The sequence below is a fragment of the Marmota marmota genome, unplaced genomic scaffold (assembly GCF_001458135.2).
Source record: "Marmota marmota marmota unplaced genomic scaffold, marMar, whole genome shotgun sequence".
NCBI classification, from domain to species: domain Eukaryota; kingdom Metazoa; phylum Chordata; class Mammalia; order Rodentia; family Sciuridae; genus Marmota; species Marmota marmota.
In genome coordinates, this window is record NW_026000242.1 from 1,053,742 (window position 1) to 1,077,562 (window position 23,821).

Sequence of the window (23,821 nt, forward strand, 5' to 3'; positions counted from 1 at the left end):
GCAAGGAAGGAAGGAGGGAGGGAAGGAAAGAAAGAGGGTTAGGGAAAGAGAGAGGGAAGAAAAAGAAAAAGCGGTTAGAGCTATAAGGACTGCGAGAAACCTCGGAAGGGAAGAGCAGTCCTTTTGCCCCCAACTCCCAATGCTTACCCCTGCGCTGACACTTGGATCACCTCTCTGGAGATGAAGTAAACACGGGCACAGGTGCGTCTCACCCCTACCCGCTTGCCCTAAGTAGGGATTATCTTGCTGCATTCTTTGTTCTGGGAACCAATTAATCAAGGGTAGACGAGGCTGGACTGGGAAAGCTGGAGGGGATGGGGTCGGAGGAAAGAAGCCAGGAGCCATTTAATGTATACATTGCACATGACATCATTGCCTGAAAGAGATTTGGCCCTCCTCTTCCCGGAGCTGGAGGCAAGCATATCTGCTGGAGCAGGAGTGGGCTTGTCTCCCGGAGTGTGTGAGTTGGTGCGAGGCAGTGCGCGGCTGCTTAGGAGAGGTATTGAGGCGTAAGAGGGAGACCCGGGGAGTGACAGCAAGATGAGAAACCTCCTGGGCTGGAGGTGTTTGCGCCGCGCGGGGCTCCGCCCCCGCTCCGGCGGCGCGCTCGGCCCTNGGCTAACAGAGCACACACAGCTCTGGGGGCCTGGAGAGGGGCCGCCGGTCGCCTGCCACCCGGGTCGGGACCCCGTGTGATCCAGGGGCGAGCTCCAAGGCAGGGGCACTTTTCTCTACCCAGCCTCCACCGCCGACATCGCCAGCCCTACAGGAGGTTCCGTCTCTTTCCCGGCACCTCTGAGTCTCCCGGGGAGCCGAGGCCCTTGTGTACAGACCGACGTGGGACGAACTCTGTATCCCAGACGGGAGGCCCCAGTGGCTTCGGGTGCAGGGACACGCCCAGCCGAAGAAGGCGATCCGGGTGGAAGAAGCCAGAGCTCCCAGGTCTGGGTGGATCCTAATAGCTGTTGTAAGGGGAAGCGAGAGGTGAATCAACATGGACCCCTTCGACAGCCCAGCCTCCTAGGGCCAGCCGTGCGACTCCCTTCCGAGCTGAGCTTGCCCTGGGCGCAAGCCAGAAACGCGGGGGAGCAACTGGAATGTGAAGTTCCGGGGTGGGCGGGGAAGCTACTGTCCGTGGTCCTGAGCGGGATCCCGCAACCCGCTCCGGGAGAGTGCGCGGCGCTGCTGATCGCTCCCTCGAATTGGGTTCTGCTGGGATAGGTTGGAGCTGGGACCCCCACCCCCGCCCCCTTCCCGGTTTGAAACGGCAGCAGAGCCTCCCCAGGCACGGCGCCCTTCGTTCAGTCAGAAAGTCGCCCTCTTTGGGCAATCCGTCCCAAAGGGTTTCCTCGAAAGAATCTGAGGGCGCAGTCTTTGACTGAGGGAATCTCTCCCTTTAGCCCCGGAAAACACCCGCGGAAAAAGATGCCTGCCTTCAACAGATTGTTTCCCCTGGTTTCTCTCGTTCTCATCTACTGGGGTAAGTACCAGCCAGCACCCTGCCATGTGAGATGCAGATAACAGTAATCATGCTAACGATAATAACACTTATTGATGTCCTTGATGACAAAAAAAGAAGCTCTGGTTGGCTTCCCTCTGTACATGTCTGCCAGACATGGAGATCTAAATGGGTTCCATGAGAATGGAATTTTAAGATTGGAAAGGCACCTCCCCGTTGTCCTGCAGCTTTATTCCCCCAACCTTTTTTTGGTGGTTCTTTTGCTCCTCCTCCTTTCGTGATCATTCTTAAGTCCCCCCACCCCCCTTTACTGAAAGGGAACGTAGCCACGTTCATTATAAAAAATCTTGCTTGCAATCACATTTCATTTCTCAATGAGGAGTCAATCCTCCTGGAAAGATCACTGGGTCTTCAGATTCATTTCTCTATATTAACAACAACAACAACACAAAAGCTGGGTGCATGGATTTTGAGAATGAAAGTGCTTTGATTGTTGATCTATTTGCTTAATTTGGTAAGGAATAGGGGAAAACAGGCTTAAGCCATTTGCTGCTATGTATTAGATAAATAGACAAACACGGAAATGTTTTTGTTGTTGTTGTTTTGGTACACTTGTGGAGCTAAGATGCTTTGATGTTTGGGGAGCTGGGTTTTTTGCCCTCAAAGATGAATAAACTTGTCAGTTGTGAGATACTGAGATGACTTTCCCCCTCCAAATAAGTTACTCCTACACTTGACAACAGTAAGGCTGAGCAGAGCTATGTCAAGGGATGGGCCTGAAGTGGGGTGCCTGAATGTGTACAAAGGGAGTTAAGAGTCTATGTGATAATGTCTTACTATGTGATAGAGATGATATTTGTGTCTCTGAGTCTCAGTGTCTGAATGTGCACTAGCATGTGTCTGAACATGTTAGTATAGACATCTGAATGGACTGGTATGAACACGTGGGTGTGTATGTGTGTGCAGTTCTAGGCATCTCGGCCTTGGTGTCTCTTATATTCTTAAATCAAACATGGGTCTCTTTAGTTGGTAAATTGCTTTACATGATCTTTGCTACCTTCTTCCCTGCTAAAATCAATAAAAAGGATCATTGGATTGTGCCCACCCCCTGACTGAAAGTAGACAACTGGATTATTCTCCCATGCTTGGCATGAAACTCATTCTGCCTGTGCAGTGGCAGACATGCTGATGAGAATTGACTTTTTGCCTCCGTATCTTTGTCCAGTCTCTGGGTCTAACTCTGGCTGCCAGCATTATCTGGATTTTGCATGTGACCAAAGGCAGAACCAAGCTTCCTGCTGAAAAAAAAGCCTGATGAGACAGGCTAAGAAAGATGAGGAGGGAGAGTAATGCCAGCCCCAAGGGCAGTCTTACTGCCATCCATTCCCAATGGAATACACCAGACTTAGAGATGAAGCAGACATAATAGGTTGCCAATGAGCTCACCTGCCTTGAAGATTAAGGCTGAGATTTGCTCCAGGGAAATGCTAGGGTTGTGAGGCTTCGGAGTGGTTATAGTCTGGCAGGATAAGAGAGAGTGTGGATAAAGCTGAAGTTGTAGAGAAGGATTGGGGTGAAGTCCGCATAGGTTTTCTTCCCAGACTTTAAGTTTTTAGCATTCCTGTCTGAATTCCATTGGAATGGGAAAGCATGCTGTAGTCCAAGTGTTTTTTTGACTAAGACTTGCTCTGTTGCTTCTATCATACTATGTAACAACCTAAGAGAATCTGTTTCTTTATATGTAAAGTTTGGAAGTTGTCATAGATGACATCTAATATTCCTTTCAGTTTCACAACTGAATGATGGGGAAATGTTTACAGACTATTGCTAGAATTGTTGGAGTGCCCATTCCCTCCTCCACCCCCCAAAACTTTGGAAAATCTGACCACATTACATCTCTCCTTGCTCATTCTCAGCATCTTTTCAATATGAACATTGGTTCACAGACTCAGAAACTGCAGAAGGTAAAGAGGAGTTCAGGATGTCTCATTGTTAAATGTAAGAGAAAGAGCCTCACTCACAAATGCAATTTCATTTTATTAGCATGTAATTATAATACTGGAAAGCATTTAGCTAGACATGTCCCCCCTTTTTCAAGCTGATTTTTTACATGATGGCCAGTATGAATGGAAAGGGTTTTCTCCATTTACTTTCTGCATGTATTGAAAAAAAGCTCCCTTATTCTCTTAATAAATCATATAATATTAATAAGAAGAATTTTTAAACCTACACTTGCCTGATGCTTTACAGTTTACAAAGCAATTTTCAACTCATTACTTCTTTTGGTCCCCATATCAATTCTACAGGGTACTGAAGGGAAAGGAATATTATTCCCAGTTTAGAGATGAGAAGATTAGCTTAGGGAGAGGAAAGGATGGCTAGAGAATCCAGTCTTCTGACTTCAGTCTTCTGTGGCTTCTCTTGGACATGTGCAGCTGTGCACAATTGCTGTCCTTGCATTTCTCCTCTGATCCTTCCCTCCCCCTTTCCACATGCCATCACCTTTCCTAAGGCCTCACCCATCCCTTAGCTCCTGTTGCCTTCTGTGCACTTCTTCAGGTTTACTCTCCCACTGGTCCCCTGTGTTGGGGAATTTTTCCTCTTCCCCTAATAGCCCTTCCTAGACCTCATTCCTTCAGGACCCTGCTACATGACAGGCTAATTTGATGACCTCAGGAGTTAACATCTGAAACTAATTGCAATTGTGACCCCATTTCGGAAATTATTTACATTTTAATTAAAACCTTCATCACCTTATTGCAAAGGAAGCATTCTAGAGCAAGCCAGAAAAGGCAGTGTGACAATGGCCAAGGAAGAGAAAAATATGGAGGTGACAGATGAGTTGAATATAATCATCATTAATGAATGCATCATAGTGTTCTTTCTCCTGAGTTTCTTCATTATTATTATGGAAGTTGAAGAAGAGTCCAAAGGTCAAATGATTTGGCCAATATTATTCCAAGAGTTTATCATTGATAGGCAGCAATGTAAGTTGAGCTCCTGCCATATATATGTACAATCTTTCCTTGGATACCTATAGCATACCTACAGCGTTACATAATGGTGCACTGTAGACTTGTGGGTGGAGAAATAGATTTTTTCTTTTGACTGAAGGAGCAGTAAGTCATAGTGCACAGGGCAAGCCAATGAGGAGAGAGAGTCTTGTGGCCATTTTGCAATGTACTATTCAGGACCACAGGAGCAGTGTGCTCCTGCCTTGAAGCTGGACTTTGGCCAGGAGAAAGGCAGCCCTGGGCCTTCTGAAGATACCTTGGATTATCATCACTGAAAAGAGAAGGACCGTGCGCACAGGCTGCTGTTACACATTCACTGTCCTGACTGCTTAGGTCCCACCTTTCCTCCCCTAACTATGAATGGCCCAACTGTGCTCCTATCTTGGCCACCCCATCTGTGGTCACTAAAGAACACCCCTTTCACCCATTCCACAATGTTAATCCAGCAAATGATTCCCTTTCAAACCCCTTTATCTCTTTTATCATCTTCATCTAGCAAAATCATCTTCCGATCTGACTACATGCCAGTTTCCTATCTGTTCTTTCTGCTTCCACTCTTGTCCCCCTTCACTTCTCCAATTTATTCTCAACACATCAGGCTGATCATGTAATTTAGTGCAAATCAGATCTGACCATGCTTCCACTCAGAACCCTCCAGGGCTCTCCATGTCACTCTAAGAAAAAATCAAGAGTTCTAATGTGGCCTGTAGATCCGGCTGCAATCCTGCCCTGACCTCCCTTACCAGTCTCATCCCCGTTATGCTTACTTCCTTTGATATATTTCCCACATTGCTAGCTCTTTGCAAAGAGCTTGCTTTCAATAGAAAGAAAGGAAGTAGTGAGCTGGAGACTCAGAGGGGGAGACATAGACTTGACCTCTTCACAGAAGGAACAGGAGGTCATATTGCAAAGGGCAAGCAAATGAGAAGGGAGCGCTTTGTGGCTATTTTGCAATGTACTAACCAGGACCCTAGGAGCAGTGATTGCTCTCTGCTGTCTTTGATGTGTAGTGAACATGACAAGCACAATCCTTTGGACCCTTGGACCCTTGAATCCTCAAGTTGCTCCTTCCCCTGCTTGGCATGACTTCACAGGAGCGTCCCTGTGGCTCATTCCATCATTTCTTTCCTTCAGTGACTGCCCGACGTTAACCTTCTCAGTGAGGTCACCTCCAACGACCTTGTACATTCACTCTCCCTTCATCCCTCCTCTCCTGTGCTTTATTTTTCTCACAGCACTTATTACAATATAATGTAGTTCATTTTCATTCTTCTTACCCTGGAATTTGGCTTCATGAGAACTGAGATTCTGTGCTTAGAACAATGCCCAGCACACAGTGGGCATTCAATACATTTTTCAAATAAATAAGCAAACAAAAACAAACAACTAAATAAATAAGCAAACAAATGCAGGATAAAATAACATTAATAAGTGACATATAAAATGCATTCACGCAAATCCATAGAATTTCCATGGCCTATACACTACACAGATATTGTTTGTAGCATTTTAGTGCCTAATAAACTGAGTCTCAAAGGTTTGTGGATCAAACTCATTCCTTCAGGTGCCAAATACCATTATCTTCCTATCTCTATAGTCATAACCATGTCTTCCTTGGGACTTTACCTGTCCTGATTCTGAGATCATTGACATTGAACTTGCTTTTACCACCTCTTGTTAAATATGAATGGACTCCAATATTTTGTGCTACACAGAGTTCTTGCTGCATGCCCTCTGCCCCTTTGTACACTCACAAACTTGCACAAACAATACCTCCTTTCTTTTTTTTTTCTTTTTCTTTTTTAAGCAGGATTGTGATCAAGACTTTAAACTCATCACATGCTGAAAGTGTTTCTGATCAGTTTTACCTAGATGTGGACCCTCTCACTATCAAACCATCGAGGCCCTTGTGCAAACTCAAGATAACACAAGCCCAGCTTACCTGAGAGACTGAAAACCAATTAACATTTATTTTATGTTGACTGTTTAAACCTTAATTATAGTGTCATTTAGTTTTTAAACACTGAAGTTTAAAAATGGAAGTAAAATCTGTTGACTTCTCAACCAACCACAGTATTTATTTTTTTTTAACTTTATTTTATTTATTTTTATGTGGTGCTGAGGATCGAACCCAGGGCCTTGCACGTGCAAGGCCAGTGCTCTACCACTGAGCCATAACTGCAGCCCACACATTTTTGACTCAAAATTCGTCTCTGTCAGTCTCATTTTAATCTCCTATAGTTCCGAATTTTCAGTAGATGGATAGGCTGACCATTAATGATTAACTAGTTGGTTTAAATGTCAATGTGTGTTGTTTATTTTTCTTCTTAGAGGTTCTATTTGTATCATTAGTTCATGAGAGGGCAGTTTCGGAAGGAAATTTCGGGAGTCCTGATATAAGAATTCTTGGTGGCCAGTTTATTTTTGAGTCTTCCACACCATGAGGCATAAGCTCCCATACTGGATAGTTTTTTGTATTTATAAACAATCCTAACATTAGAAAATCCGTTATTATTATGCTAAACTTATATTTTTCCTTATAAATTTTGGAGTTGGGTAAAATCAAATTCTCTTCCACCTGCCAGTCTTCAAATATTTGAAGATAGGTATTTTCCATGCCCAGCTTACCACCCTGAGTCCTTCCATTCATTCCTTACCAGACTTTAGGCTTGTCTGTGGGCCCCTCGCCATCTTGTTCATCTCTGGGCATGCACTCATCAAACAATTTCCTTTTGAAAATATGGTATCCCAAACTGATCATAGCAGTCCAGATTTGTTCTGAACACTGCAGAGGAACTGCACCTCCTTCCTTCTGCACACTGTGCATCTGTTAATGCAACCCACATTCGCTCTTGTTTTTGTTGACAGCTGTGTCCCACTTTTGATTTTCTGAATTTACAATCTGATCTATTTTTCTTGAAATGGACTTTATCTAGAAGGCAGGAACCATAACATAAGTCTAAACCTCCATGTGGCATGTTAAGTGTCCCATAATCAGATCTCTCTAGATTTTAACCTAGTCTCCCTCTACTCTTCAGAGAGACTTGTTCTAGCCTAGTGGTCAGACTGTCATGTTCCCCTCTGCTGCTCCACCGTCCAAGTGACAGAATCACCCACAGGTTTCTTAAAACACAGATGTGCTTACATCTCTGTGCCTTTAGAGTATTTGATGTCTCATACTATAAAGGACACACAGAGATTTTCACAGCAGGGATCTGTCCATCTACCTTTCTAGCCTCAGACTCACAGCCTCTTCTCCCTTCCCCAGAAGGAATATGTTTATCATAGGTAGAAACATGTTCCCTTCTAGATTATAAATTCCTTGAGGCTGTGGTTACCATTTTGTTCATCTTTCCACCTCCAGCCTACCATAGACCTGGCATCGAGCGGACTTCAGTGAACGCTGGGTGAAGATGGGGTGGGTGGATGGTCCCTGGATGCCCTATCTCCCCCCTAGACTTTAAGACTTTGAGGGTAGGAACCAAGACTGTCCTGTGCTGCATCTTCATTGCCTCCAGGAGAAGGCTTTCAGTCCATGTCTGGGTCATTCACATCTCCTTCGTCTTGCTCCGCTCCTATTCTCTGAGCGTAGAGAACTCGGGTGTGGACTCAGGGAAACAGGCATTTTCAATTTTATCTAATGATTCGTCTCTGTTGTTTCTCTCTCCCTCCTTGTCCTCCAATGCCTCCCTCTGGTTGCCCCCCTTCCCACTGCCTGCTGTCCCTTCCCTGCCCTCTGTGCTCCCTCCAGTCAGTGTCTGCTTCCCTGTGTGTGTAGAAGTGCCCTCGGAGACGGAGGCCGTCCAGGGAACCCCCATGAAGCTGCGCTGCATCTCCTGCATGAAGAGGGAGGAGGTGGAGGCCACCACGGTGGTGGAGTGGTTCTACAGGCCCGAGGGCGGTAAAGATTTTCTCGTATGTCCGACTGCTGCCTCTGGCCTTTCTTTTACCAGTCTGTGATGTTATGTGCCTGGCTCCTGACAGTCTGCGAGATGAGGATCCGACACTCACTAGCTCTTTTTCTTCTGAGCACTGACAGCTCCTGAGGAGGAGATAACTTCCAGTCTTAGTTTAGCTCCGCTTTTGTGAAAGGGAGGGCGCTTGTCCAGCCACAAGCAGCCCTGGTTACAGGCAGGGGAAGGAGGACAAAGAAATAAATCCTATTGAGAGCCTCCTCTAGGCTAGGCACCCTGTGAGGCCTCTTGCAAGTGTGTCCGCTTTGTCTTCCTCACCATCCTATGAGATGGACTAAATTAGTAAAGAAACTGAAAGAACATGAAACATCATTATGTGAAATAACACAGCTCTTTGAACTCTCACCATCCCAGTGAAATAAGAATGAAAAAAAAAAAGAATGACAGGGATGACCAAGGTTGATATTGCTGGTGTCCCCGAGCAGCCACATAGGTACATAGTGGACTTAGCTAGCTATGTAGTGGAGACTCGCTGTAACCTGTTTCCCAGAGGTCATGGCTCCATCCTTCCCGCCAGGAATCCCCAGGCTTCCCCTTGATCTGGAAACTAAGGGATTTGCTCCTGGCAGAGCAGGAAACTTCCTGACTCTGTACCTGTGCACACAAGCAATGTCAGTCCTGGTTGGTTTGTGCCGGTGCTGTCCATTTTGTCTCCCTCACCATCCCACAAGATAGATTAAATTAGTAAAGTGGTTGTTACATGTTTGGAATACTACCTTAGAGATGACTGTTATTGATACTGTCACTGACTCTGGAGCAGGTTGCCTGGGGTTGATGCTTTACCCTATGCTATTTGGCTCTGGGTCCACGTAATGTTGCTCAACCTCTTGATGCTTTGGTTTCTCTATTTTTAAATGGGGACATAAATTATAGCTAGCTTATATAGGGTTGTTACCAGGACTTATGAGTTCTAATTCTTAATGCATTTAAAATGATTCCTGGAATATAGTAAGCATTATATTAAGTATTTCCTAGAGAAAAAGATGCATGTGTGAGTAAAAATGTATACACACATACAGAGAGAGAAATGAGGAAACTGAGGCTCAAACAGGTTACATTAGTAAGAGAATTCAGACTTCACCCAGGTGGTCTGACTGCAGATTTTAAAGCCTCTGTTTAGCTCTCTGTCTGGCCATCCTGGGGGCACTTCTCTACAAAGACTTTTAATGGAGACAACAAACAGCAGGGTGAAGTTGAGTTTTGCTTGCTCTCTTTCTTCTTAACGCTTTAACCTCTGTTCTGTGTGCCATATTGGTGTAGGTTGGCTCTACTCGGGTGCCAATATAGGAATCAGCAGAGACTTCCTGAGCCTGGCTCAAGATTGATAGTGACACATCAGTGAAGCTGCCCTTAAGCCAGTGCCCCACTTACAGGAGGCTGGAGGTCTTGGCCAGATCCAAAAGCCCCCATAGACAACAGGCCCAGTCATACACCAGCTACCCACACTGCTTCTGGGCCTCCCCAAAATGAGGAGAAAATGCAACTGAGGAAATAAATTTTGCATTCAATTTCTAGGAATTTGAATTTAAGTAGCCACATGTGGCTAGTGGAGACTAGAATGAATAGCACAGCTATAGACAACAAAAGTGTCATGTCAGAAGGAAAGGTGCCTGAGAAAAGACATTTAAGAGAGCAGATTTCAATTTGAATTTAGCCCAAAGCAAAGCAAAAGCCCCAGCATGTGCCTCTCGGTTGGCAGATCACAATTCAGCATCCTAGGCTCCCTTCCTATGGCCTGGCCCAGATTTCCCCACGGTCCCTTAATGGGTACCAGCTCAGAGGGTCACATTTTGAGCGCAGGCCTGTCAGGTGTCTTCATTGCTCATGAAACCACCTCTCTTGGTCTCCTCACCTTGTTCTGTTGTTGGCTGTCCCATGACACTCTCTCTTGAGCTCCCTTTCTATCTCCTTCTAATACTTTCTTTCTCTCAGTTTCCCCTCCTGGTCTTCTGTATGCCTCTCCTCCTTTTTTTTTTTTTGTTCTCCCATTTTCCTCATTTTTCCTGCCAAGCTTCTTCCTGCCTACCCTTCCCATTTGCCTGTGTCCATCTTCCTGTCTTTGTTTCCTTCCGTGTCCTCCCCTGCACCTCTACATCCTACCCCTGTATTCTGGGTCTTCTGGCCACATGGTCCTCTCACTTCCCCACTCCTTTCCTCCATCCCATTCCATCTTGGCTGTCCTGCCCTACCTTTTCTCCTGGCTCTACCTGCTTCTGCTCCTCTACCTGCAGATCTACGAGTATCGAAATGGCCATCAGGAGGTGGAGAGCCCCTTCCAAGGGCGCCTGCAGTGGAATGGGAGCAAGGACCTGCAAGATGTGTCCATCACAGTGCTCAACGTCACTCTGAATGACTCTGGCCTCTACACCTGCAACGTGTCTCGAGAGTTTGAGTTTGAGGCCCATCGGCCTTTTGTGAAGACCACACGGCTGATTCCCCTTCGAGTCACTGAGGAGGGTGAGGCTGGGGCACAGGGTTTCTGGGGCATCCTACTCTTTGGGTTGGGGTTGGAGGATAAGAGAGCCTTTGGAGAGTGCAAAACCCATGTATTTGTACCCATCTTCCTTGAGCAGCCATCTTTCTGCAAACACTCCACCACTTGCCTTCTGTGCCCTTCCTCAAAGCAGGAAGGCTTGGAGATGACAGTAAAATGACCTCTTCTTGGTCTGCTAGAGAAAAAAGACAGCCTCCACAAAGCCTAGAGCCACTGATTTAATGATGATGCCTTTTTCTCTAATCTGTGTGGAGTCCCTGATTCAGTGGGCACAAAGAAATTGTATAATGTTATCTAGAAATCCTCTCCTGTCTACAAGCAATATATACTGCCACATCATTGTTTCTCAACATTCAGCATCTTCTGCAGGCCTTTTTAGTACACAGATTTTTTGACTTGCTAGGGGATGCTGCTGTTGAGAACCACTCTCTGAGCCCAAAATTTGACAAGCTTTTTATCTTTATCTGTCTCTCCACAATAATCACACATTCAACCCCTTCCTCAACTGTGACATCTTTGCATAAATCCATCTTCAGCTGGGAGAAGGGGACAAGTTGATAGCTCTCCAGTCTTTAAGGTCTTCAGATCTTTCAACTGATTTCTTGTTAGTGGGAAGTCCTCTCAGCAACTTAACTCAGATATTTCTCTTGCATTCCAAGTCCAGAACCTGGAGGGAGGACTTTGAGGGCACTCACATTCTGCTTTGGTGCTACTGTCAGAGGACTCAGAGAACTGCAGCTCTGAGCCCCTTGCGAATACCTCTTCACATGTCAGATGCCTTTCTTTCTCAGGAGGTCTATTTCCAGCCTGTTGCTAGCATTATCTCTGCCCTGAGATGCAGGATGATGAATAGGCCCTGATGTGTGGGCATGAAAGAAGAGATCAAGCTAAAGATAGTGCTCTTCCTAGAAAAGGGACCTGGGAATCCTAACTTCCAGACTACAAGTTCTTTTTTTTTTTTTTTTAAATACTGTGATCAAAACAGTAAAATGAAGACCTCAGTGTTGAGAGTGAACCACAGAGAATGAGACGCTATAACTTAAGCAGAAGGTAGATCACTTCTGAATATGCAGAACACTCAGGCTACCTGAATTGAGATGTGATGAGTCACATCCCCTCTCTGAGCCTGTCTCCTCTGTGAGAGACGCAGGGGACAGGGCGGGAAGCTCTCTGAGGTATGCATCTGTTCAAAAGTTCCATTATCTTCCTCTGTTTTCACTTGCTTCTCCCTGGGGATGGGTGCCTGGCGCCCCCTGCTGTTCATCATCAGGAACTGCTGGCTGGTACCTGCCAGACCCTAGGAAGGTTCCTGTCTCCACCTCCTGCTCTCTCAGGCCTCAGCTTTTTGCCTCCAGAAACCACTGGGGGCACATCTGATGGAAATTTGTGACAAACCTAAGCTAGTCAGCCTGTCAGGCACCGCAGCAAAACCCATGTATTTGTACCCATCTTCCTTGAGCAGCCAGCTTTCTACAAACACTCCACCCCTTGCTTTCTGTGCCCTTCCTCAAAGCAGGAAGGCTTGGAGATGACAGTAAAATGACTTCTTCTTGGAGAGTCACACTTGCACTTCAGGTAAGAAGACAAGGAAAAACAAGTTTGTTAACAGAGTCACAAAGCCTTGTGGATGGTAGGGCTGGAAAGAAGCTTAGAGATTTAATCCAGCAAGGCTCCTCCATTCTACCTTTGTAGATGTGAGTGCAATGGGTTTGGGTGATTTCTGGTTTGTGTAAGTTAAAATGACTCCCCTCAGGTACTTGGAGGGTGCAGTTCTGGAGCCTCTCATTTTGTGCCCGGGAGAACAGAGCTCCATGAGAGTGAGAGAGGGGCTGGCTTAGGGACATGAGCTAATTAGTATTAGAAGGAGGACCAGGGTCCAGATCTTTTGCTTATTAAGCTAACCCACAGCACCTTTCCTTCCACCACCATCCCCACTGCCTGCCATTTTTCCTCTTCCTTCTTTTTGCCTCTGTGACCCCTTGACAGCTATCCACACTGAATACTCACTGCCCTCACATGACTCATAGGTGCACCCTCCACTGTGACATGCCATTTCTTCCATTCCTGTCCCAGAGAATCTGTCTGGTTCTATTTGTTCACATTAAATTTTTCCTGGTTTAAGCTCTTTCTGTCTCTAAGACATAAATTAAGACATAAATATGAACCCTCTTCCAGGCTAGGAGACAACACATGCCTCAAGCTACATCTATGACTTCCAGCTCCACCTTCTCTGAGATGAAGTTCATGGCTAGAAGTCATTGCTTTTTTTCTTTTGTTTAAACCAACAAAGCTTTGGGGATGATTTGGACTCTGTGGATAATTGCAAACTGAATTTAATTCCTTCCTTTATATCAGACTATATGCCATGTATCATGTTCTAATTGTCATTTTTGTTGATCGTGGAACAAAACAGATCAACACTTATTTGTATTCATTCATTCAACAAAAACTCATTAAGTACTTCAATTTATGGAGGAGATTTGGTCCAATGCACCCTCCCTAGGGACATCACTACCTCCATCACCTCCATCATCTGCTGTTCAGAGGTTATAGGTGGTTGAAATAAGACATGTGCCTTAACATTTGTGTTGATTTTTGCATCTCGTTACATTTCTGTTTGTGTGTGGTGCTGGGGATTGAACCCAGGACCTGCCCATGCTAGGCAAGCACTCTACCACTGAGCTCCACCCTCAGCCCACACAGATATTCTTAAATATACTAGCTAATGTAACTTTCACAGTAACCCTGACTGATGTGAATTATTATCCCATTCTACAAATTAAGAAAGACTCCAATGCAGGAAATGACTGTTTCCAAACCAGTAAGTAGTTACAATTGGGACCCAATTCTTCTCCCCTCTTCTTCCCTCCCTTCCTTCCTACCTAAGTATGTGGGTGTGTATACACATATATAGACATATATACACACATATATACATATGTATATATACATATGCACACACATATACACTTATATACATATACACATATATTTAATATGTGTGTATTTATATATGTGTGTACATATGTGTGTGTATATATAATTCTGAGTTCAAGTTTCCTTTTGCTGTTCTTCTACTTCTTCCATCCATCACTCTCCCTCATCCCTATCTCCAGAATAGCCATTGAAGTTCAGTGAAAAAACTGACAAGAGGATTTGAAGATGTCCTCTGACATCTTCCTGAGTTGGAAAGAACATGTTCCTGAGTTCCTTTAGACTCAGTGCTTATTTAAGTCATACTTAAAAATAGGCTTCCTAGATCTAAAACCCCAAAGACAGCTCTGGGTTTGTGGGACATACACATTCTGAAGCTCATTCTCTTTCTTGCAGCTGGGGAAGACTTCACTTCTGTGGTCTCAGAAATCATGATGTACATCCTTCTGGTCTTCCTCACCTTGTGGTTGCTAATCGAGATGATATATTGCTACAGAAAGGTCTCAAAGGCTGAAGAAGCAGCCCAAGAAAATGCGTAAGTCCAAAGATGGCAAAGTAATAAGGATAACTAGCCCCTTCTGAGTGTCTGCTGTAATAAGTGAGGTGTTACGCAATTTATACACATCCTTCACCTTTCCCTTTATAACTACCTGTGAGGTAGGCAACATTATTGTATCCATTTTACAGATGAAAATACAGAGTTCACCAAGGGCCACTGTAAGAGACAGAGCAATGTCTGATTTTAGGTCTGCTGACTCTTGGCCTGCACACTTAACCACTGAGGTGAAGAACATCGGCTGCCATTACTAACCCATAAAATCAGCATTATTATGTTATAGCCATTTTATAAATGTTGAAGCAGGCTCAGAGATGTTAAATGGCTTGCCCAGGTGGAACACACAGTGAGTGCGGAGACAGGGATTCGAACCCAGACCTCTCTGTTCCTGACATCCACCATGTTCAGCTGTTTGACTCAGAATCATATATACACACACATATGTACACACATATATAAATACACACATATTAAATATATGTGTATATGTATACAAGTGTATATGTGTGTGCATATGTGTTCCATGCATACCATGGAACTCATCAGCCCACCTTTATGAGATAAGGAGCTCCAAGCTGTGAGTTCATACCCTAGAGTCTGACCATGATCAAATCCCCCTAGTAGGCTCTCCAATCTTCTGATGACCAGCCTGTACCTTTGCCAATTTTGCCACGACCCTAGTTATTTGAGAGAGCACGTGTGAGAGATGATGGGGTCTATAATAGCAAAGGGTCTGAGAGACCATGCTGGACTGTTATTTGGGGAGAGAAAGACAGGAAAAGACAGACAAAAACCAACCCTCAAATTTCTAGTAACATTGCTGAGGGAATAATCTGAAAAGCTTCAGTTGCTGCCACCTGGAAATGTTTGATCAAGAAAGCCTCATTTTGCATGGTATCTATGATCTCAGGGAAATAAAAATTACTACAGACTATATATGAGGGTAGAAAGAAGGAAAGTTGTAATTCCTGGTGACTTAGTTACTTGGATTTTAGTAATTGGATTTTAGTGCATGGACAGGAAATGTTTGTGCTTGGACAGAAGTGTCTACCTTTGGGCCCCCACAAGAAACAGAGTTGGAACTAAGATCCTCAGCAGAGCCAGAATCCCCAAAGGGCTACCAGTCACACAAGGGTGGACCAGAAAATTACCAGCCCACCAGCCCCCAGAAAAGTCAGGGAAACCTATCCATGTTGTCTTGACTTCAAGCAGAAAAATAAATGATTCTTGAGAATTAGTAACCATAGCCTTTTCCCACAAAATGTGGGACTTAAATTGATACTATCCATGTGATCAAGGAAACTCTAAGCAGTGGACAGTGATAACTGGGAGTATCCTATAGAAACAAATGGAAAACCCTTCTGAAGGGACCCTCTCTCTGCCAAGGTCCAGTAGGATTCTTTAGACTAATTACTGCTAGAAGGGATTTCACAATCCAACCCCAAATGAAAAGTCACTGTGGAAAATAGTCCAGGTGTTATGGTATACTCCTGCAATCCCAGCAACTCAGGAGGATCATGAGTTAGAGGCCAGCCTAGGCAACTTAGTGAGGTCCTACCTGTAATTAAAAAAGGGGGGGGGGATAGGGATATAGCTTAATAGTAGAGCGCCCCAGGTTTAATCCTCAGTAAGAAAGAAAACAATCCAGATGAACAAGAGAAATAACATAAGGTCACTGTTAAGTCCTAGGAGATTCAGATAAGAAGGGTCTGGGAAAGTATAGAAAATAAGCTTGTTTAAAATAGTTAAAGCAATGGGAAAAAAAACTTAAAACATAAAAATAAGGTAAGTTGCTAAGAAAAAAGGACACGCAGAAAAAATTCTGAAAATAAAAAAATGTAGTCAATAAAATATCAAGTGGATTGGTTCAATAGAAAATTGGATACAGGTAACCGAAAGAAATGTGAGGGACTTATACAGAATGGAATAATAGGAAAACAGGAAATGAATGGGAAAAAATGAAGTGCTTCATTAGAATAGAACAGAGAATGCAGAAGAAATGATACCTGTATAAGAGAGAAGTGGCTGAGAGAAAGATAGATGCATCTTCATATGCAAGACTCATAGTCAGCTGGTCCCCTACTTACGATGACTCAACTTACAATTTTTGACTTTTGACTTTGTGATAGTGTGAAAGCATTGAACATTCAGTCAAAACTACTTGAAATTTTGCATTTCAGTTTTTTCTCAATCTAGCAATATGTAGTATGCTCTATCCTGTTGCTGGGTGGCAATAGCAAGGCTCAGCTTCCAGTCAGCTGTGAGATCTCTCTATAGTGTTCTACATTGTCAAGCTATGATGTCTGGTTGGTTAGATATGTTAAATATATTTTCTACTTAGGATATTGTCAACTTATGGTGAATTTATTGGGACATAACCCCATCATAAGTCAAGGAACATCTGTAGGTACTGAGCAGGATAAAAATAAATAAATCTGTATCTAAACACCAACTTCCTTTAAACTAATAAACAGCAGCTACTAAGATAGTCTACAGAAGATATCTGTCTTTTGAAACTTTGGAAAAGAACAACAGTTTAATAAAAAAAATAGAAACCTTGGAAGAAATGCCTGTAACATTAGAACATGTCAAGAATATCATCTCTTCCCCCTATTGTTCAATATTGAATTGGAGATTTTACACAGTATGCTAAGTAATACAAAAAGAGGGGGGTAAAAATTGGAAAGGAAGAAACTAAATTATCATTGCTCACATCCATAATATAATTATCTGCATATAATATCTGAAGAGAATCTATGAGCAAGCAATAACTAGTAAGAACATTCCATCAAGTTTCTTATAAAAATCTAAATGCAGGCATGTGCCACATAATGTTTCAGGCAGTAACAGACTGCATATGCTATGGCAGCCCCATAAATTGTATCAACCAGTGGTGTCTGCCATTTTAGGTTGTGTGATTACACTCTATGATGTTCAATGAGGATGAAATCATCTAACAATATATTTCTCAGAACATGTTCCTATTGTAGAACAACCCATGGCTGTATAAAAATCACCTATATTCCAGCAACTAATCTAGGAACATATTTAAAAATTTAATTATAATAGAAGCAAATATTATCCAATACCTGGAAATAAATCTGACAAGAATATGCAAGACCTTTAAGAAGAAAATTATAAAACTTTACTGAAAGACACAAGAAAAAGCAAAGAGATGGAAAATAAATCCTCACTACTAAAACAATTCCCTCCCAAATTAATCTTCAAATTCAGTAAAATGCCAATTAAAATCTCCATTGAATTTTTTTAAGGAACTTGATAAACTGATCTTTTAGGGTCACATGAAAGGTCAAAGGGCCAAAAATTATCTAAACCAAAGGACAGCCAGGTAGTAAATATTTTAAGTTTTGCAAAGCTACGTAGGATCTCTGACACCCATTGTTCTTTGTTTTCCTTGTGTGTTTGAAACACTTTAAACAAGTAACAGTCATTTTTAGCTTGTGAACCACAGTTTGTAGATCTCTGGTCTAAGCCAATTCAAAGAAGGAACAATTAGGTTCCAGAAAAGTAGCTAATAGAGATTAAAATTGCTCATACCTCTATCAGGGTAAACAGTTTGTGATACTGTTTAGGTATATACTGATAGGTATAAAATGCACAAACAGAACAAAACAGAAAGTCCTCCAAAGGTTAATGAAAGTATATATATAAAAAAAGAATACATAAAAGTGATGTCGCTGCAATCACTGAGAGAAGAAGGAACTGTCAAGTAAGTTGTGGAGGGAGGATTCCTTGTCCATGTAGGAAAAATAAAATAAAATTCTGCATCTCCTATGCCAAACAAAAATACTTTGAGTAAATTTATAGACAAAGTAAGATGTAAAACTTGGAAATTCTATTAAGGAATATAAGAGAATATCAATATTACCTGGATATAGAATTTCTTAAATAAAATACAAAAGGTACAAATCAAAGAGAAAAAATATGGTCGTTTCTCATTATCTTATATGTAAAAATCAATTGTTTATTCCAAAAAAAATCCATCTAAAAGTTTACAGACAATAGACTGAAGGAAATTTTGAAGACATGAAGCTGTCAAAGAAAAATCAATGCGAAAAAAACCAAATACCTTAGAAGAACAAATTATTGAAGGAGAAACTCAGCCTATAAACCCATGAAGAAATGCTCAACTTTACCAATGATCAGGAAAATAAAAATTAAAATAACTATAAAATATAATTTCATTTCCATTCAGTTTAGCCAGTATTTTTCAGTTAAGTCGTGCATAAGTGTGGATTCATAAGACTCAGATATTGCTAGTGGGTGTGTTCATATACAAATACAGGAGAGGATGTATTATTCTAATCTGTTGAAAGGGTCATTCTAGTTTTGTCTTGGGAACTAGCCCCAGAAGGAAATGCAGAGCTGTCCTGAAGACCTGCTCCTTCCTTATTTCACAAGCCCCACTGGTCCTCTTCCCCCCTCCCCTTCCTTTATAGGTCTGACTACCTTGCCATCCCTTCAGAGAACAAGGAGAACTCTGCAGTGCCTGTAGAGGAATAGGAGTGATGACTTGAGGTGAGGTCCTGGGACTTGGAAGGGGAAGGGTGGCTGGTTGCATAGTGACTTTGTCACCCACAACTGACATGACCTTGAATTTGATCCCTTTAGTGGATTTCTAGATTTCTATCCCGTCTGGTATCCCTACCCTCAGGGTACTTCTTTAAGTTGATGACTAAGTCACAAAGCTCTGTAGGATGTCAAGCCCTTCAGAAGGTGAGGGCTGACCTGAGTGTTGCCAGGCCAAACTCCTTGCCCATGGTAACAAGGGCACAATTCTCCACTCCCTTTTTTTTGGTCAGTGTCTTTGGACTTGCCTGGGCTGGACTGGACTAGGCTGGGATGGAAATTCTGAATGATTTGTTTTATCATTGGTAGGTGGCCTGAACACTAAGGGACTGGCTATCCCAGGTTCCATGATGTCAGCAGCATCAGGAAGGTGCCCCGTGGTCCCCATTGCTTCCTGCAACCATCCTTCTACACATTCATCATATATCCACCCACCTCTGAGCTTTCACCTCTGACTTCCTAACTCCATCAGAACTCCACACACCATGAGACTTTGCCAGAGCTGAGGAGCCAACATATCTACATGGAGTCAACCTTGCCTATCCTCGCTTTCAAGCCAGCTGCTCCAGTGCCAACTGCATTTCTCCCTGTGCTCCAAATAACTTCATACCAATGCTGAAGGTAGCATTTCCCTCTTCCCTCAACTGGCTGGAACTGGCTCATTCTCCATTGCTTCAAGAGAATGGATGTCTTACTGGAAGGAGGAAGTAATTATTTTCGGTAAAAGCAAAAGCATGTTATGTACTTGGACTCTTTGAAGTTAGTTTTTTCCAAGTTTCCACTTGACTAGAGCATCAGAGAGAAGCATGCCTCTCTAGGTTCTTCAGTGACAAAGATTCTTAAGCATAGACTAAAATGCTTTCTGGAGCTTAGTACTCCAGGTCTAGATCCCCCATAGGTCTCTAAGGCCTGAATTGCATCCAGTCCTTCAATGAAGCCAAGGACAAGAGTCTGGGGAAGGACCCAGGACAATCTAAGTGGCTCTTAAAATCCATACAACATACTCCTGATTTTGTTGGAATGATGTATGTGTGCTCTTTCTGGGGAGCACACCACCTGGGCATTGGGACTGAAATTTCTAAGTTCTTCCTCTCCAAGTGTTTGTGGATCAGTATTAGTCCTCATTTTATAAGAGGCAACTGAGGCTCACACAGAGCTCTACCATATAAGAGAATTAAGAGGACAAACTATACAGAGATAAGCTTTGGATGCTGCCCAGTTTCCACTCAAGTGTGGATTATTCTGTTTTTGAAAAGATTTGACATTGAACTGGGCTGTAGCCATGCCTTTTGTACAAGCACAGATTTGAGGTGGATGGTACAGCTTAGGTTAACTTTGATAGATTCAGGGAACTAGAAACTGGCCAAGGAAGGAGACACAGAAGTACATGAGATAGACTGGAAGAATTTCCTACAAAGATGTGTGAATCCGATACATCCCCAGGAGGATATCGCCTCTGAGAACAATATTCAAACTAATAAAAATACTTGTTAGTCTGAGATGGACAATGAACAAAGTGATAAGAGGTGGCATCCAAATACCTCACCTATGTATGAATCTGTACTGTTAGGTGTTTTCGTTTTCTTTTGGTTTTTGTCTTTTCTGAATTTTGAGAGAGCAGAAAAATGGTGGGGAAATTATTAGTGTCTCTCTTTTATTTATTTTTTTGTTAATGTAGTGACTGGTCCAAGTATCTATGTGTGACATCCTTCACACCTAGTGCTAAGAGATGGGGAGGTTTTATGTGATATGAGAAGACAGACGAAAGTGCTGGGATTCCAGAAGAGGGAAGGCCCTCAAGTCTGGGGAAATTGATCTGAATGCCTATTCTCCATTGGCTTTGGGCATCACGTGACAAGCTCATCATCTCTTCCATCCCTGAGGACGTACTTGAAATAAGACCCTTAACACATATGAAGAGTCTAATGTGTTGAAGAAAACATTTGCAATAAATTCAAGACCCTTCTTATTGGTAATTTGCCACACCACCTTTCTGAAGTAAAGGAGATGATATAGAGCATTTTTCTTAATTTGTAATTGGGAAAATGGGCCTGAATCAGTGGGAGGTTTACCCAATCACAAGCCTGGTTGATGCGGAGGTTGTAGCAGCAGCGAGTCACTTCCTCCTACTCCACTTCCCCCTTGTTTCCAGTGGACCATGCATTTAATTTGTAACCAAGTGGTATGCATGATTGCCTTTTTCTTTAAAAAAAAAATACAAACAAACACTAGATGTTTTCTAAATTATTTTTCATGGACCGAATGATGCTGATCATTTATTCTTCAAAAGTTATCTTCTTTGTTTCTTTGTAAATATTTTCAACACTTCTCATCCTTGATACCTTCACAAGAGCTACATGGCATGCAAAAGCATTTTCACTCCATTTATTTTATTTCTTCTCCATTTCTTCCAGTGAGGTGAATGTTCTTAAGAGTCAATGTTACCAATGAAGAAATGGAGGCTATAATGTTAAGTAGCTTTACTAGATTATCAGGTCACTTTGCTGATCAGTGGAGAGCTAGAATCCAGGTCTTCTGACTCCTCTTCCAGTTTACACCACAGCTGCTTCTTTTCTTACTTTAAACTCCCATCCAACTCTGCCTCTCTTGCTTGTCCAGATGTTTCCATCTTCTCTCCACCCTAATCCCCCTCTCCTACTTCTCTGCCACTTTGCTTCTTGGTAAATACTACAAATGTGCTTTGAGAGCCCATTCCACCCTGGTTTTCCTTCTGGTTGGTTTGTATATCATTATTTCTCCAAAACTGCAATTCAACTCCTTCCTGGGAGACTTGATCTTGACTATACATCTATAAGGTACTGTGATCACCAGCCTACGTGAAGTCTTCACCCACCTCCCTGTTTCTTCACGTATTCCTATACAAGATCTTGACTTAAATGCGTGTAGCTCTGGAAGCTTTATCTGGTATGTTGTTACTTATTAAAGGGCTTAGAAGAGTTTTCAAGGGCTATAATCACTTTAGAAACCCCATTTGTTGTCTTGGTGCTGGATGTTTCCCATGACTAATCCTCAATAACACAATTCACTAAAGGTCAAGCTAGGCTGAGTGTGATTTTCCCGTTCTTACTGCTTAATTGCTCAACTCTATAGGTCCTGGGAGCAGTTTGCCCTGTTGACCTTTACCACCATCTAGGTTTTATATCAAAGCCCCAACCTCTGCATGAAAATACCTGGACAGTCAGTTCCCATCCCTATCCCAACCTTCATTTTTAGTCTGTTTAACAGCATTGTCTTTTGGTTTCTCTATCCCCAAACATCTGCACATCCACACATCCTTCTGAGTTTCTGGTTTCTCCTGAATGTCGAACTGGAAATATTAGTAGAAAAGGAATTTTCAAATCAGAAATATGCTGGGAAGTGTGAAGAGCGGTGAACGCTTAAGAAGACGAGATAAGCCAAGTGTGGTGGCATACACCTGTAACCCCACCACCTTGGGAGGCTGAGGCAGGAGGATAGTGAGTTCAAAGCCAGCCTCAGCAATGTGAGGCGTTAAGCAACTCAGTGAGTCCCTGTCCCTAAATAAAATACAAAATAGGGCTGGGGATGTGGCTCAGTGGTTGAGTGGCTGAGTTCAATCCCTGGTACCTAAAAAATAAAGAGACACAGTGGATCCCTTTCCTCCCGAGAACTACTACATCAAAAAGCAATATATGAGCTGGATGCAGCATTGTGTACCTGTAGTCCCAGCTACTGAGGTAGCTGAGGATGGGGAGGGTTTTTTGAACCCATGTGTTTAAGATCATCCTAGGCAATATAGTGAAACCCTGTCTCAAGTGGAGGGAAAAAAAAGGAAAAATACATCTAGAATCTCTGAACCTACTTTACACATCAGAGGGAAAAGTCTATAAGATTGCATCATTGCAAGAAAAAAGGAGAAGCAAGAGCTAGACGTATTTCAAATGTTTTTGTTCCACTTTCCCAGTTTCACATGGAAATGGTAGAGGTGAGGGGCAGGGAAAAAAGCCCGTCTCAGCTCTTTTTGTAAATGAGAAAACCCTAACTCAGTGAATTCACGTAGTCACTGAAAATATATCCAGATGGTTGATGTGCTTGCTCACCAGTCTGATATCCACTCACTCTGCATTTTCCAGCACCCACTGTGTTGAATACTAGCCTAGACCCTAAACAGGCCTGATGATCTTAGGCTTGAAAAAGAGCATCATCCAAGTCTTACTTAATCTCTAAAAGTTAAGGTGGTATGTATCTCATATTTAGTTCAGCTCGCTTCCTCACTTGATTTTATAGAAGGTCCTAGTTGTTAAAAAAGCCTGAGTAACAGGTCAGCCTCAACCTGTGTCATAAGCCAGCTAAACTGCAGAGCCAGTATTGCTCTGTCTTCTCCCCGTCACTACTGGGCTAGAGCTGCATCTACTGGGCAGTGTATGTGATATGGAGAGAAGTCATTGAAGGACGTGTGCTGGTAGGTTTGTGGAACACAATTAGAAAACAGTCTTGGCACAGACGGCACTATTTCCTACATCATCACCTTCACATGGCATTTTCTTGATTTTCCACAGCCAGTCTTTTTCTGAACTCTAGAAAAGTTGCTCCCGACACCACCCTATCCCTCAACAACCTAATGCCTATTTGTAGTGTTTTTCAGTAAACTCTGTTAAACAATGTCAATAAAGTGTCTCTAAAAGCCACTGGCTCTGGTTTTGCTCTACTTACTATGTGTAACTACTGCATAGCTTCTACCTAGCACCCCATTCTGCATGGTTTCTACCTAACCCCCCAATCTGTATCAACTCCTATACCCAACTGGATGTGCCTAGAGAA

At 42.9% G+C, this 23,821-nt stretch overlaps 1 protein-coding gene across 5 annotated transcripts; it reads left to right on the forward strand.

Annotated features, from left to right (window-relative positions):
• On the forward strand, window positions 1–23,689 carry Scn3b (sodium voltage-gated channel beta subunit 3). 5 transcript variants are annotated; one of them, XM_048796016.1, is made up of 7 exons: window positions 1–201; window positions 1,401–1,480; window positions 8,225–8,388; window positions 10,679–10,904; window positions 14,272–14,410; window positions 18,892–18,970; window positions 19,331–23,689. In XM_048796016.1, the coding sequence occupies exons 2-6, from the start codon at window positions 1,426–1,428 to the stop codon at window positions 18,953–18,955; spliced, it is 648 nt and encodes a 215-aa protein (XP_048651973.1). In that variant the 5' UTR covers window positions 1–201; window positions 1,401–1,425; the 3' UTR covers window positions 18,956–18,970; window positions 19,331–23,689. The 5 variants fall into 5 exon arrangements, with proteins under 5 accessions (XP_048651973.1, XP_015345198.1, XP_048651971.1 ...); XM_015489712.2 differs by having other exon boundaries at window positions 3–201; window positions 740–1,480; XM_048796014.1 differs by lacking the exon at window positions 1–201 and adding an exon at window positions 361–499 and having other exon boundaries at window positions 740–1,480.
• Window positions 23,690–23,821: the final 132 nt, after the last annotated feature.

Coding starts and splice junctions, on each gene's coding strand:
- Scn3b (XM_048796016.1), top strand. CDS start 1,426: ATGCCTGCCTTCAACAGATTGTTTCCCCTGGTTTCTCTCGTTCTCATC. Junction 8,389..10,678: donor AGGGCGGTAAAGATTTTCTC/GTATGTCCGACT, acceptor CTCTACCTGCAG/ATCTACGAGTATCGAAATGG. Junction 10,905..14,271: donor CCTTCGAGTCACTGAGGAGG/GTGAGGCTGGGG, acceptor TCTTTCTTGCAG/CTGGGGAAGACTTCACTTCT.